The sequence below is a fragment of the Lagopus leucura genome, unplaced genomic scaffold (assembly GCF_019238085.1).
Source record: "Lagopus leucura isolate 7727_CA_CO unplaced genomic scaffold, USGS_WTPT01 Super-Scaffold_100001, whole genome shotgun sequence".
Lineage (NCBI taxonomy): Eukaryota > Metazoa > Chordata > Aves > Galliformes > Phasianidae > Lagopus > Lagopus leucura.
Window position 1 is genome coordinate 53,646,678 of NW_024962262.1, and position 16,684 is coordinate 53,663,361.

Here is a 16,684-nt window from a genome sequence, read left to right on the forward strand (position 1 = left end):
TCTCTGATGTTCCACAATTTTTATTCTATTAGCCTTCTCTGTCTTACTTGGAAGCAGTTTTCAAACAATACTGTCATAAAACACTTTTCCAGTCACATTATTGTTTTTTTATTAGAATACAAAACATTTCCAATAAAGCTCTCGTGTCTACTATTCCAAGACTGACTCCACACATGCAAGATACGATTAAACAAATGCAAATTATCAGGCCAGGATATAGATTTACTATCAATCAGCTATTCAGCTATTCATAGAACAAGAAGACTGCTTTGATGAAATAGGAGGAAAGGAAATGTAGGATCCAGTCCGGAAAGTGTACTGGAAGTATGTATATATATATTTTAAATATAATTAACCTTATTTTAAAGTATGTCTCAAAAGAAAACATTCACTAAACGTAATTTCTTGAACATACATATATAATATAAAGCAGACGCTAACAATTCCAATATGCAAAGATAGTGTAAGAACTGCAAGTGAAAGGTAAAAAATCTCTGCTGAAGAGTACATGGAGGAAAAAAAAATGCATTCTGACAATCTCTACATATAAATAAATAGCTGGATCAAAAAGGAACATTTGTTTTAGCTCCATGAAAGCTGCAAGAAGAAAGAAAAAGAAAATGTCAATCTATTTCATGTTATGACTACAATATTAGAAATGGAAATGGATAAATACTGGAATAAATTCCATGGTTTTGCTGTAATGGATATTCTTTTTCCCTATTAGTAGAAATTGATTAGATCATATAGATTTTACTCAATTAACTAAGGTAATGAGAAGGGAGAATAAGAAACACCAACACTCAATTTAAGCATTTTTCACGACTGCTGGGTGTTGGCAGGGTGGAGTGAGGGGAAGGTGCTATATACAAGGCAAATGCAAAGAGGTATCAGGTACACAGATTCTGAAATGTAAACTCTGTGAGCAGTGACTAAGGAAAACAAAGGTATATAATGTAGAATTACAGAATTCAATTTTATTATTAACTTTCATTTATAGAAAGAGATTTCCTCAGAAAAGTTTTTGCATAATGTTAGGGCGTTTCTCTTTGCAGTTTCAGAGTTACTGAGAAGCCACTCATTCATTACCTTAAGACATTTTTTGAATAAAACATATCCTCTCTTTCACATACATAAAATACGTGCTTCAGTTTTTCCTTTTTCTTCTACAGTGTTTCCAAATGCACACACTAATAACCTGCTCTCTGTAACAGGTTCCAAAAAATGGACAAGGAAAATGTTCAGTTCCATTCTGAAAACAGTCGAAGTCATGATAATGGGAAAACTGTACAAAGTCAGTGGTGAATCAGATATTTGTACAAACTAAATGTTGCAATAATGTACAATTTGCAATCAACTGCCAGATAAAAATTTGAGAGTTCTAGAACACACAAAAAGACACATACCAAAATAAAAATGCTACCTCTTGCTCTTTATTCTTCATTCACAAAAACTTAAGGTTAAACTAAAAATAATACCAATTCATTAGGCATTGATGTAAAAACTGGATATGTTGCAAGATCTTAGTGGATCAAGTATTTTCATTTCCCTGAGATATATTTCCTATGAAATGCTGTTTTTAATTTTTTAAAAATAAAAATTTATTGCACTGCTACACGTTCTCTGCGGCTCCATCTCCGCAAAGCCAAAAAGCAAACTACTTTTTATTAATCCAGCATAATGCTATAGGGAGGTTTAAGTCTTGGCACAAAGATCCATCATTTCGTGAGGTGTAATTTTTTTTTGCAGCAGTGCTCTTGTAGCACTTCACAGTCATCCAAGGACCTACCCTCTCATCCTGAAGAGAAAGAGAGGCAGGGGAAGCTTTCTGTATGTAAATCACAAAAACATCCTTACTTATCAAAAAATAAACTCTCAACCACACAGCAATTTATTAAAATGAAATAGTATCTCCTGATTCACGCTAAATCCATTTATTTCCACTACTTCAGCCCTTCTGGTACACTATAATGTAATCCCAATTTTTTTTCATGAAACACACATTATCTTTCATTCATTCTTCTCTGAATATTAGTGCAATGCATTATTCTTTTCCCTAGAGACATTTCTGAATGAAAATGAGCAATGTCTAATTCACAAGAATTCATGAACTAAGAAAGACACTTCCTCTGATGACTGGTCTCTAATCAAACAGAGGCCTATAGTTTGAATATGTGACAGTCTACACCCACATGGATTGATAAAACAAAACACAGTTTCAAAAACAGTGTCCAAAAACATGCCCTGAGATGACATGAGTGGGCAATTGGTAGTGTACAGTCATGCTGTGAAAGAGAACCTGAATTAACTAATATTTATGCCGAGCAAATGATCACTGTTCAGGAGCAAACATTAATTGCTTGGCAGCAAACCCTATCAGTTCAGCATCCACAAGCAAAGAACCAGCAAGTACCTTCAGAGAGCAAAGGCTGTACAACGGCTACTGGAACTATTACATCAGGTCAGGGAACAAGTATTAATGAGCTGGGAGAACTAGACACTGTATCACACTGTACATATTTCACAGTGACAAAGGTCATGAATAAATTCCTGTGGATAGTAGATAGAAAGACTAAGCTGACAAATAATAAAATGGGCTTTCTTTCCCATTTTCTTGTGTTGTCCACACAAGAATCACTCACAAGCACAACAGACAAGGTAACTAGCAGCAGAAATAAAAGATAATATATGCAGTATTAAAGAGAGACTTCAAGGACTTATCTGATGACTTAAAAAAAAAAAAAAAAAAAATTCATCCTATGCCTTAAAAGGGAAGGAAAAATAAGATTAAAACAAAATGTTACCTGTAAAAACAGCAAAACCATACTTGGGAAAGAACAATGTCTACTTAACCAAAAGGTCTCCCAAATTACAGAATCAGATTTATTCCGAAACTACTATGGAAAACAGTTAAGTAAGAGGAATTAACAACAATAGTAAGTTGCAGAACAATGGAAGCATACACAGAGGCAGCAATTATTGATACTGTGAACACATGTACAACCTTTCAAGAAATAAAATACAATAAAAAAAAATTGTTAGCCATAAAAATAAGCCACTTGAAACTGACAAACACACTTTATCAGTTACTGAATTAAGTAAAAAATGACATAAATAGATGAGAGATAATCAACCTATTTTAAGTGACAAAAATATCCTAATAAAGGTCAGCACTGATCTAAGAGTAGGAACGTTATTATTATAATTATCATCATTATGGTAGAGGGAAAGGAAAAAAAATCAAGGTCAGGAATTTCTGTTAGAATCATTATAAGATACAGAAATGTTCTTGATTAAATGCATCTCAGTAGTGTTGTGAAAAAAAAAAAATTACAATCAATACAGAGAGACACAGAACAAAAGCAGCAACAAGTACTAGCAGTCTCTATATTACCCCCCCCCCCCAAAAAAAAAAAGTTTTCTACAATAAAAGCAACATATACCAAGCTTGAAAAGAGGCATCATTTAGCCTAATTGCTTTTGTGTTGTTAGTTAATATAGTTCCTTGCTGTTAAAAGAATGATCATCTTGTGAGAATTAATATCACCATTAACAATCTATTATCAATTATAAAAAAAAAAAAAAAAAAAAAGAAGTTAAAAATAGTTGAGAATAAACACCTCAAAAGAACTCTATAAGTACAAAAGCAAGTATTCCAGATTAAGATTGCCTCCTGGGAAAAATATACCAACAGAACTGAAGAGCAGAATTTGGCTGGTAAATCGCTCTACACAAATTAAGATGTCGCTAAAAATTAGACTCTTGAGAGTTCAATTAGTCAACTGAGAGAAAGACCACACAAATGAATTGCAAGTAATCAGAACAAGAGCTGCAGAGCTGGGCCCAAGATGGCATCCTGTGTAACTGTTGTCACTATGCAGAATAACAAATCCAAGTTTGTTGACATCTTTTTTTTCCCCTCAACTAAAAAGGAAATTGGAGTGCGGCAGCTGGAAACAGTGTCACTGAAAGGGAAAATTCTGCGCACCTTTTCTTTGTGCAAAATTATATTCCATTTATAGCACCTTATTATTTACATTCAAAGCAAAATACTTTAAACTTTATATACAAAACAGTGTATGTAGTTAACAAATATAAAACCTTATCACCTACAAACAGACTCCAAAATCTGCACTAAGGCACAGAAAGAAAATAACTTTCATAAACAGACAAACTGCTGAGTGCATTTTTTAAAATCACTAACCAGAACATTTAGATTCTCAGCACCTCCAGAACACCTCTACACTTGATAAAGGCCCTCTGAAATAACTGGATGTGTTTCACATTATTAACACAAGAAATTTGAAAACTCTTGGGATTTAAATATTTGATATGTTGGGTTTTTTTCCTTTTAAAACCAAATGCTTTGAGTCTGACACAACTAAAATAAATAAGCACCAGAACAGCATTGAATTTGTGTGTAATTTATGTGTAATATTCAAATCAAGTCACGAGTCTTTCAGCTTGGGAGCACTGCACTCAATTCCTCAGGGAGAAAAAGAAGATCATTACTAATGCTGCTCAGTGCATTTTGATATGCAGTAAACCATTACAGAAATGAAAAAAACCCTATTCAACAGATGCTGGACTGAGCTTCACTTCTGGATAATTCTAGCCACAAACAACAGACAAAGGTGAATGGACAATCTGCAAATCAATCATGGAAATAATAAAAGTTAGAGTCTAGGATAGCACACTTGTTATGCCTTTGCCAAAATTCTTGAGGCAGTTAAATGAAAATGCTAGCTTTGAGATAAATGACAAACCTTTTCTGTTCTACTTATGGTTAGTTAAGTCTCAATGAAGAGCTGTTTTATGCATCTTCATAATTTGCTCATGAACCACACAAGAATTAACCTAACAATATCCTTAATTACATTGTTTTTGCAACAAGATACAAGTACAGAACATAGGGGCAGGAGGGTATTTTTGTTTCATTTGTTTGCCAAGCTCAGATGAAAACTGAGAATGGCAAGAAAATAAGTTTCCACTACCTGGAAGCAGGAAATAGGCTTCCAAGATTACCAGTGTATAGCCCAAGAAGATTAAATTTCTGCACTTAAGCCATAATAGTGGACAATCTAGAGAGGACTGATGTTTAGCTGAATTGGTGCTATTTGCTCTGATGCAGAAGAAATAGGAAGCTGTTTTAACCTTCCATTCACACTTTAAAATAACAGACAGCATGCACATAGCAAACTCCAGCATGGAGCTCTTACCAGTTTTCTTGTAATTGAGATCTCCTAGGCAACTTGTGCAATGAAATGAAAGTGAGAGTAAACTTATGACTTCCAACCTTGTCACAATGGACAGGTAACACTAGAAAGAAAGAAAAAATGACAAAACTCTTGTGGATCTCACAACACTGATGAATTCAGCTGCAAGTTAATTTCAACTATCCTACAGATCAGATTCCCTCTATGACTAGCAATGCAAGAATTGCTAAAGAGTGGCACATGAGAATCCAAACACCTCCATGCTAATGAGATGGTGGCTGAAAAAGGAGAAAACTTCTGATTCCAGTTGCCTAAAATAGTCTTTGCCCTTCTGCAAATGGTCAGATAATCATGTGTAAGACATCATGATTTAAAGTTACAGTAATGATATCTTGCAAAACTAAGTTGTTTAAGAAACAGTCTCTTACATCTGCTTGAATACACTGTTTCATTGGCAAGGTTAATAATTTATGGAAGGTTGTGACTACTTCTAACAAAAATAAATATATGATTAAGTTTTGTATACTAAAGTGTTAGGTGGTATGTGTGTTAGTTTAATTTTAGTTTAGCTTTAAGTAGAAAACCAAGAAATATTTTTATAGCAGTTTTCCTAATTATCAGTCAGGATAGGTTAATATTATACATATAGTTTGTACAGAAGTTAATTTCCAGGCTAAAATATTTTTAGCTCTCGAGAAATCTAGGTCCAGATCAAATGCAACATTTAATTTTATTTGTATTCTTGTTTACCAAAATTTCAACCCAGTGACCTGCTATCATATATGCCTGAATTTCTTTTTTTCACATCTATCATATATGCCTGAATTTCTTTTCAGTGTAACTGGAGAGTCAAAGCCTGGTGTGACAAGTTCCTCTCCAACACAGTTACGGCACAGTTTATGCTTGCAGTTGGATCTCCCAATTTAGATGAGTCAAGGAGTTGTAAGACCTAAAGGATAGGAAAAGTTGATTTGCACTGGACTGTCAGTATCCACCCAGATTCCGAGAAGGAAAAAAACCACATGCAAAAAAATCCAACAAGGTGTAAGTCTAAAAATTTCTCTTCCCTACTTAGGTATGTTCAAACAATACCGAAATAAGCATTGACATGAAATGCTGATGAACAACCCAAATCTTTCTCCTGATTCTTACCATCTAATTTGTGCCTTTTACTATCTTTCTTCTGAGCAAATGTTCAATTCTCATGATTTAAAGGGTTACAGCACTTGCTCACTGGCAAGTATCAAGCTAAGCTCTATAACTCCAAAGCATCCGCTCCTGCATTTCCCTCCCAGCACCTATAGTCCAGGAGAGCACCTCATCATCGCTGAAAACTTACCAGGAATTCAAGGTTCAGAAGTTCTAATCACAACACAATGTTTCATCTCATACATACCTACCCTATGCAGCATTCATCAGTCTACTAGCTCTCATCTTTCAATTCTGCATTTCTGTGTTTTTGGGGATTTTTTTTAAACCCCACAAAACAAAACACTGACAACAAAAACATAGGGAGAAAATATATTTGCAGGGTTCTACTAAAAAAACAGGTCCTTAATGACTTGTCTTAACATTTAGGTCTGTAGTGAACCTGTATCATTCACATTTAACCACAAAAACATTGTGAAGTGTCACATAATACCACAAAGAAGTTTGCTACATGAAATTACTCACTACATAAGAATTCCAATTTTTGTCAACAAAATTTGTGATCTCATAAGAAAAACAGGTAGTTAGACAAGAGTTACTATCTACAGCACCTTGTTATTTAGATTTAATTACATCAACTCCCTTTAACTTTTTCTATCTCAGCTCTGTGATCAACTGCCGTATCACAACAGATTAATCATCTCATTCTCTATCCTGTAGTTAACAGCATTTCTGTGCCTGTATAGATTTATATGCATACATAACTATATTCATTTATTTTAGAAGAAAATAAATGATTTGTTTATATTTTGCAGTCTGCTGAAGCATGCCAAGTGTGTGTCACCAGATATTAACAGCCCAGTGATGCCTATTTTCAGTTCTTTTACAGCATGCTACTTGATCCTAAGTATGCTACACTATCTTAATTTTAGTTATTTATTGTTCTTCTAAAGGACAACTGCAATGCATCTTCATGATTCAATAAGAGTTACCTCATCTGTTTTTTCCAAAACAAAGGAAATAGCATAGTCTTTTTGAATTGTCTCGTTAAATATATCATCCCACTATTACAGTGTTGTAGGAGCAAAATAACATAATTCCTGAATATGAAGCATGTTTTTTTTTTTAATCCTCATGCCTTCTTACTTTCATTAGTAGCTTCTGCATCAGATACAACCATATACCTTTAGCTATTCCAATCATGAATCATCCTGCAATGTTTTGACAATGCAAACTAAATTCTACTTATGCTTAAATGACCATTTTGATTCTTTTTATTTATTATTGGATCTCACAGCATTTGCCTATTGACAACCATCTTGTGTCTCGCTTATTTTTCCCTCACTAACCACCCTTCTCCTTCTTCAACACTGGTTTTGCATATTTTTACAATATGCTAAAATGCCAGTATCAGATAGTATGTAATGCAACTATATAAAGTGCTCAATTAGGTATCAAAGATCTCCAACTAATGTTTTCTGTTCCGTTGTGACTTTTTATTTTAGTCAGTCAACTCTGTACAGCATGCATAGAAGTTTAGTAGTTTTGAATATACTATGTATTAGCAGTTAGATCAGTAGTCTTATGTAGTAAAGGTATAAAGCAAGAGAAAAAACCCTACTAGGCAAATTTTAAGCATATACTGTCTGTATTCAAACCTCTTTGTTACAGGAAAGTAAGTAGCAATTTTAATCTACAAAAGTGATGATTTTTAAAAAATAAATAAAAATGTTCAGCAGAATATATATAAAAATAAAATGTAGTTATTCCTGTTCCTCTGGGGTTGTATTATACAGTGAAGCAAGCAACACTTCCAAGCTATGTATGTAAATCTTGCTGGATATCTACAATCACGAAGGATATAACACTACTATACCAGTACAGACACTGTCTACCCTGTAACAGCTTATGTACTGCTGGAGTTTCCTATTAAAAAAAACCAAAAACAAAAAAAAAAACACCCTTTGATTAATTTTACCTACTTAGTAACAAGCTGTCTACTGGCACTGTTCACATATTTTATTTACTAAGTGACAGCACTGCTTTCCAGTGTTTTAATTTCCTGGCAACAGCAGCTGGAATGATGAACAAAAAAAAACCGATTTCATCCAACAGCTCAAGGCGAAAGAGAAGGTAATCCAAAATGAAAACTGCAGACAAAGGGACCACACTGCTTATAAGTGCTGATAAAAGGGTGTAAAGTAATGCTTCAAAGAATGATACAGGACTCCAAAATAACCAGAGACAGTTCAGGAACTACAATTTAAGGTAAGCTGATGTATAAAGGTGGGACTCAAGGACAACTTAATCAGAGTCAATTATGATAAAACAATGGGGGAGTTAAAATCACAGAAGATTAGACTCAGCAACATTAGGCCTAGCTTTACCTACATAAAGCATATAGATGCAGGTTCTAAGGTAGAACACTGGGATCGTTTCCAAAGTCAAATCAAGACAAGTGAGAGCTTTAGACTTCATTTAACACTCACAGTTATGCAAATTTGTAAATACTTTGCAAACCTTCCTATGTTTTACTTCAATGAGAAGCACATGTCAGCTATAGAAAGCAATAACATTAGATCACTTCAGCGTTCAATTTGACATTGTATATACATCAATTAATATTTGTTTTATAGAATCAGAAAAATTTAGATGAAAGCTTCCAAAAACAGACATATATTTTCACATACAACCTTGGAGTGAAAATAATTGCAATATTTAAAGCTTCAGATTCTGAAAAGAGTAGCCCATTATGAAAGCACTTGAAAAAGTTACAAAATAGTTTTAGACACCCGTTACCAAAAACATAGTTTGCCTAATTCAAAATAATTCATGCAGATATCAATAGCTTGTGGGGTCTCTTCTGCAGACATTCAAAACCCACCCAGACGAGTTCCGATGTGACTTGATCTAGGTGTTCCTGCTCAGGCAGGGGAATTGGACTAGATGAGGTCCCTTTTGAGGTCCCTTCCAATCCTCGACATTCTGTGATTCTGTGGCTTCTAGAAATACATAATTTATTATAACATCTTCAATAATTAATAATTAATAATAATAATTAATTTTATGTAACACATAAAAAAGTAGGAAAATTAAGAACTGGTATTTTATTTCTCACATACTTTACATCAGTACATTCACTTGTCTCATTAAGAACATTCACTGTATACTGGATAGGCAGAAAATATCTAAAAAGAAAATATCACGTGTATCCCTTTTTTCATTCCTTCAAATTACTCAAAATTTATTAAAGCATAAAGAATAGAATTTTATAGGATTACAGAATCACAGTATATATAGCTCAGATTGGAAAAGACCTTAAAGATCATCAAGTCCAACTGCAACCACAACCTAACCACAACAATCAACCTAACTCTAACAACCCTCTGCTAAATCACATCCCTGAGCAAGACAACCAAACGGTTTTTAAACACATCCAGGGATGGTGACTCAACCACCTCCCTGGGGAGCCTATTCCAGTGCTTCACAAGCATTTCTATAAAGAAGTTTTTCCTGATATCCAAACTTACCCTGGTGCAACTTGAGGCCACTTCCCCTTGTCCTGTTATCTGTCATCAGTGAGAAAAGACCAACCCCACTCTTACTACAATCATCTTTTAGGTATTTGAAGAGAGCCACAAGGCCTCCCCTCAGACTCCTCTTGGTGGAAGTCAGTAAGACCTCCCCATGTTGGGGAAGTCAAAGCCGTCTACTGACTGCCTTTTGCCTTGTATGGATCATTATAGAACAAACATATTCACTGAAAAATATCTTAAAGTTGTGATAGAACTTAGTCACACATAACTCTAAACATGACAAAAAGTATTTAGAGGCTGAAATGCACAAGTTTTCCAAAAGGAGGTTAATGTTGTGAAAATCATCAGGGTGGCATTCCTTTTATGTCTCTGCACTGGAAGACACTGAAGAGTATTTTCAGTTTGACTTTACACACAATTATGGCTTTCATTCTAGCTGAAAGATTACCAGAATAAAACACGTTCTTTCTATGTAACTTTGTAAATGAAAGAAATTACATTCTCAATGGAATGTAAGAGTAACAAGGGGAGCAAAAACATGTAACAATAAATACTTCAGCAGTGTATGATGTCCCATTTTTTACAGATAAAAATAAATTCTATCAGCATGCAAAAACTCTTCCATCCAGAAAATGACTAAGTATTTATCTGGTGCTGTACTTTAAACAGGCAGATTTAATAACAGCAAGGAGTGGGTTTATACCTTGAGTGCCTCAATGTTGGCAAACTTAGGTTGAAAACTATGAATTCTTAGCACTTTACTTTCCCAGCTTGAGGCATAGTTCACAATTTAGAACATTTTTAATGCTTCTTAAATGTATAAACCCTAGGACTCTGGAGCACTCAACATGATTCAGAATCTTCCTCCCCTCCCTGTTTGATATGCTACTGAAATGTAATTTCTAAATACAGACAGGATAGTATCTGTGGAAAAAAAAAATGTATTTAGATCCCAGAATATAATGCAGTGCTAACCTATCTGTCCTTTAAATACCTGTACACAATAAGTTCACTCAAAACTGATCTACAATTCTTACACATTCATATCACCAAAGCTTGAATATTCACACTGCTTGTGTAGACAGCCCTGCTCTGCTGAGTTCTGCACAAAATTACACTAATAAATAAATAAATAAAGTTTCCTGAAGCTTCTAGATAAGAATTAAATTAATTGCTTCTGGATAAAACAGCACACCCTCAGCCTATTTGAGATTCCAGTAGCTACCCAGAAAATGAAACTGAAACAACTCATCTTAATCAGTGCCTTGCACACTGCATTGAGCCTGCAAATAGCACAAACTGAAAGAAACCAAAGATCACTTGTAACTGCTCCTGCTAATAGGAGCAAAACTATTTTTGTTTTAAACAATGATATACTAATGACATTGACCACATTATAATAAGGTGAAGTATGGATAAAGTATTATTTATTGGAAACAGGGTAATTCTGTTAGTCCTTTCAACACGAGAAGGAAGGAAAAAACAGGCATTTCTTGGAAACAGAACTCGCTGGACTTCACAGCAGTCCTTCTAGAAACTACAACAATCTGAGTTGTAATTTACTTTCCCAGTACGTACTTGAGGCACATGCATCAACATAACACTTATTAAGAATTAATCCACATCCAAAGGTGCTTCTTCTACTGTAACACATAGCAACTACTCCCAAACCATTCCATGATTCTACAGGAAGCACACAGTACGACGTCCCCATTCAGCAAGAAGCTAAAGCAAACACAAAGGCTATGCTGACTACCCAAACCCCCCAAGACCCAATTCAAATGCAGCATAGAGCTGACATTTCAGGATCCTCGGATCCTGATAAAGTCCTTCTAATAGAAAATTTGCGAGGGGTTTCCAGACTTTTGCAGGAAACAGCAACTTCTTGAAATAGCTAGGGCCCAAAGGATGCTCATGGACCTCGTAGCACTTTCCAGATTGGGAAGTCTCACAGCCCACGGCTTCTTCCCATAGCTGTAAACGCGCTCTCTGCACTCAACGCAGAACCCCCAGGCTAATCTCTCAACCACTCTCCCAAACCGCCACGCTGAAATTAAGGGCAAGCACCCCTTGCTCTCTAAAGCTTTAAAATCAGGCAGAATGTAGCCACAAGTAGCAGAGAATGGCGGGAAGGAGGAGAAAAACACCGTTTCCTGTCGCTTTAATCCCTTCAATCAGGCTGCCCGGAGCGTGCTGGCCGCCTGCTCGCCGAAGAGGAGGCTGGCAATGAGCTACTACCGAGGACAGCCCGACCGCTCGGCCCTGCTTCCCACAGCCCGGGAGGCGTCTGGGCTGAGGGGCGGCGCGTTTTGGGCTGCCCACCACCGCCTTCAGCCCTTTGCAGAGCCTTGTAGCGGGGCTCCGGGAAGCTGCAGGGGAGGGAGGGGGAGACGGGGGGACGAAGGCTACACACCCAGCAGCAGGCCGTCCATGTCAAAGATGAGGTGAGTGACCGGCCGCAGCGCGGCCGTGGAGGAGCAGGAGGAAGCCGACATGGCGAGCCGAGCCCCGTGTAGCGGCGGCGCAAGCGCGGCAGCCGGAGCGGATGGGGAGCAGGGAGCGGTACTGCCGCGGGGGAAGGCGGGCGGAGCGGGGCAGGGCGGGTTTGCCGGGCTGTTGCGTGCGGTGCTGTCCTGCGTAGCTCGAATAGCCGCCAGGCGCCCGCGGGCACAGCCGCTGGGTGGAGTGCGGTGGAGCGGGAGGCGCAGGGCAGGCGCCGCGGGGCGGACTGCGGGCAGCGGCACCGAGGGACCGCTTAAAGAAACTTTTTTCCTTTTTTTTTTTTTTTTTTTTTTTTTTTTAAACAAGGAAAGTTCTATTTTCTGCTTGTCTTTTTCTTCTTTAGAAGTTTTGTTCGTTTGTTAATCCCTTTGGATGCTGCTCTCTGGGAGGACTGGGGAGTTGCTCCTGTTTTGATAGTGCAGACAGCATTTTCTCACAAAGTTGTGCTGTGCCCACGTAGAGATTCACAGGGGTGCAACTACTGCTGGATTGTAACTAGAGCTGTAAATAGAGTCTCAAATCTACGTAAAACCGTGGTTTAGAGAAGAAGAAAGCAGCGGTGTATAAAAATCAATTACGTTCTTCTTAACGGCTGTTGAGTGTGACTCCAGTTCCTTTTCATTTTTTTCTTTTCATTCTGAAGTTCGAGAAACAAGCCAGTGTGCCTGAGAATAAGGAAATCCTTCCAACATACACCACCAACTGGTTGTCTCTGAGTAGTTGTGAGCAGAAGTTGCAACTTTCCTTCACCAGCATTTCCACCTTCATTTTTTCCATACAGATAAACTCCGTTGTGGTCATCAGGGTCACTGGTTACAGGTCAAAACCCCATCAGCAGAAGCAGACACAATGTGGCAGTCTCATGCACCTAAGGTGCCACATTGACGTGAAGATTAATGCTGCTTTTTTGTTTTCTGCTAAAGCAGTGTTGGAGGAAAGTGCTCTCTCATTGTGTAGGTAGGCCTCCCAGCACTTTGGTTGTCCCTGACAGTTCTTTCATTTGGATAGGCAGTATTTCAGCTTTTTACTAAACTGGTTTTGCTTTTTAAGCTGTAATTGTAGATGTCATATGATTGTATTTGAATTTTAGTTTAGAATTCTTCTGTGCCTTACCTACTTACGTAGGTTGTGGATGCCCAATCCCTGGATGGGTTCAGAGCCAGGCTGGATGTGGCTCTGGGCAGCCTGGTGTAGTGGTTGGCAACCCTGCACATAGCAGGGGCGTGAAACTAGATGATCTTTGAGGTCCTTTTGAACTCAGGCCATTCTGTGATTCTATGATACCTACTCCAACATCTCTTCCTTAAACAGACCCTTACCCAACGTTTGTGAGAAACATCCCAGACACAGATTCATACCACTTTTCTTGGAAGTGAGAGAAGAGATAAAATGTCTATGGCCTTTTATTATTAAAAAGATTAAAATAAATTTATCTTCCAAACAAAGTTGTTTTTTTGTCATTTTTATTTAGTTGGTTTTTTTAATGTCTCATTATCTAATATTTATATTAGCGCTTAGCTTGCCTATGTAATCTAAGAAAAAGGCTATGCCCTAAGCGTATTTTAAAAAAATTATTTGCATAGTCATGATGTACATCTACTAGTTCTTGTGTTAAGAAAATTGATCCTGTACTTTTTCATCTGTAGCCCTACAATGTGGTTAAGAACAATGCCTACAACTATTTCACTTCTCCAATAAATAATGTGCATCTACTCAATGTTCAAACACTTTTTCAGGTTGCAGTTGTCTTTGATCACAGTTAAATGAACTTCTGAATAAACTAACATAACTGCTCTTTTTATGTTCAAAAAAAAGTTAATCTGTTAGAAGAAAAAGTCATTTCAATACTTGTAATCCTAGTATTCTCTTTAAAAGAGTGGATTTCTGCTGTAGGAGTGTTAGCTATTGTGGCAAAAGTTTCTAGAGGGTGAATAATGAGATTGTACAGCAGTTGTACCTGAGATGGATTCATTTGGTTTCTAACTGTAAAATGTAAAAAAATAAAATGAATTCTTCTTTATTTGTATTTGTTGGCATAGTAGCACCTGTACTTCTTAACAAGAAAAAAGCCACATCAGTCTCATGTTCTGTAACTATTTTAGAGAGAAGCATAATCATTTTGATCGCAACTTCAACTCTCCCTCAAAAAAAGGGAAAATATTTACTGCATAATAAAACTCCAATTCATGTCTTTTGACTGTTTAAAGTGCAAAGTCATTCTGTTTGGGAAAATGTATGCTACTCAAGAAGAGCCCTTATAGGATTAAGCGGTGTATGCTTAAAATGTCTATTGTTGACATTTTAAGACAGTCAAGTTCACTGACATACTGATGACCTCAATTTACTTTGTTATTTTGGCTCATCGGTGGTAATCAACATAATGTTAGCTTACTGTTTAGATTTATTCAGCATGACCTGGTCTTTTCAGTAACAGAATGAAATGAGAAGAAAGTCCAAGCACAACTTGTAGTTCATAGTGGATCATTATTTTCTAGATAAACACATAAACAAAGAAGTTTATCTAAGATTTATTTCAGCTGTCTTGAATATTCTTCTCAAACACCATAGTAGTAGTATTTTGTGATAGTCGCCCAAATGCTACTTAGCATTAGTATTTTGTTGGTATTTGTTTTTGAAGAAGTGAAAAATTGAGAATTATGCAGTTGACTTTAATTTGCTATTTTTTTATTTTAGGCATTTTTCATGTGAAAGGAAAAATAAAAGTAGCTGTTGAGCTGTGGAAAGCATAGTGTGGTGGAAGCATAATAGCAATGAAAACTAATAATTATATGCATGTTAACCTTATTATTAAGTGTGAACTTGTGTTACTGAGAAATAATTGTGCAAGTAGGCTTTAATCCTGCAGTCCGAAGAACATAGTTTTTTGTGTGTTTTTAATGCATTTAACTTTCTGTTTAGGCTCATACAACACATGCCAAAGCAGATGACTGAGTTTTTTTGCCAAGGTATACCTCTTATGGCATAATAGGGTACAAATACATGTCCAGTTTTTTAAAAGACTATAGTTAGATATATAATATCTATAAGATATAGATATTGTATATCTTATAGATATATCAGATATAGATGTAAAAGACTATAATTAGTAATCTTTCTTATCCCAAACACATCTTTTTTCTTTGAATTTGTTTTTATGATAAAATTACTTTGGTTTTATTGTTCTTTATGTGAGATAATGTGAAAATACCCAGTTGCCTGTCCATGCAGTTCTTAAGTATACAGTACATTCTTATACACAATCCATATATGTCCAGCTCAGTGATTTTGCTAATGTTGTCCTCTTTTTTGTGTGTGTGTTTAAAAAGAAGTTTTGTTACTTATAAACTTTGACTATATTATGTATTTTATGTTTGGCCCAAGACAATTCTTCTTCACGCAGTGTGGACCAGGCAAGCCAAATGATTGGACACGTACATTGTACACAGGCCACATAATGTTTTTTAGTCTTCTTGTGTTTGGTTTTGAAGCTAAAAAGTTTTCCCAATCATGGAAACTTATTTAAGAAGTTGTTTTCCTGGCTAATAAAAGTTTCAGAATATGCCCAAGTGTTATCTTGGGTAATAGACTTGAATCAAAATTGCAGTTTCCTATTTCATTACTTTACACTGTTCTTAAAACATGGATTCACTTACAGTAAATGTGTAACATTGACAGGAGCATGATACACTGTGTGTTTCATATTGAAAAGGCTGACATATTTTTCTTGTTCTGCAGGTGCCATTGCAAAGAGGATAAACAGATTATAATCCATTTTGGTTTGAATATTAAAAAAAAGATTCTAAAGACTTGAATAAATCCTTTGAATGAGATGAATGAATTACTTGAGTAATTTAAAAGCTTTCATGATGATTTACGTGAACAGATTTTAAACCCCCTATTAGTAAGAAATTACTTGGAATGACACAGAGCTAAATGTAATTTAACTCAGGTGTCAACTGAGATTCACAACAGTTGCTATAGTTGAGCCTATAAGCCTTGAGAAGAGGAAACTCCTCCCTGTGATGAATGTCATCAAAGAAAAAAATTTTGCCTTAAGAATGTGAATTAAATTATATGGTTTCTGCTCGTGTTTTTATGGTTGAAAAAAGGAAATCGAGCATATAGCTTAAGTCAATGAAGCATCACTGTATTTCTGCTGTTCTACAATATTTTTTATTGATTATAAACATATATATATATATATATATCAATATATAATATATTGATATATTATATATATATATAATATATATAATAATATATAATCAAAAGGAGGATATA

At 35.9% G+C, this 16,684-nt stretch overlaps 1 protein-coding gene across 1 annotated transcript in view; it reads right to left on the bottom strand.

Annotated features, from left to right (window-relative positions):
* Nucleotides 1-12,455, bottom strand: part of LOC122177719 (pseudouridine 5'-phosphatase) — a 59,688-nt gene extending 47,233 nt beyond the window's left edge. Inside the window, exon 1 of the mRNA XM_042867373.1 lies at nucleotides 12,315-12,455. Coding sequence (XP_042723307.1) covers nucleotides 12,315-12,396 — 82 coding nt within the window. The 5' untranslated portion in view covers nucleotides 12,397-12,455. The remainder of the gene's footprint in view (nucleotides 1-12,314) is intronic.
* Between the last annotated feature and the right edge of the window lie 4,229 nt (nucleotides 12,456-16,684).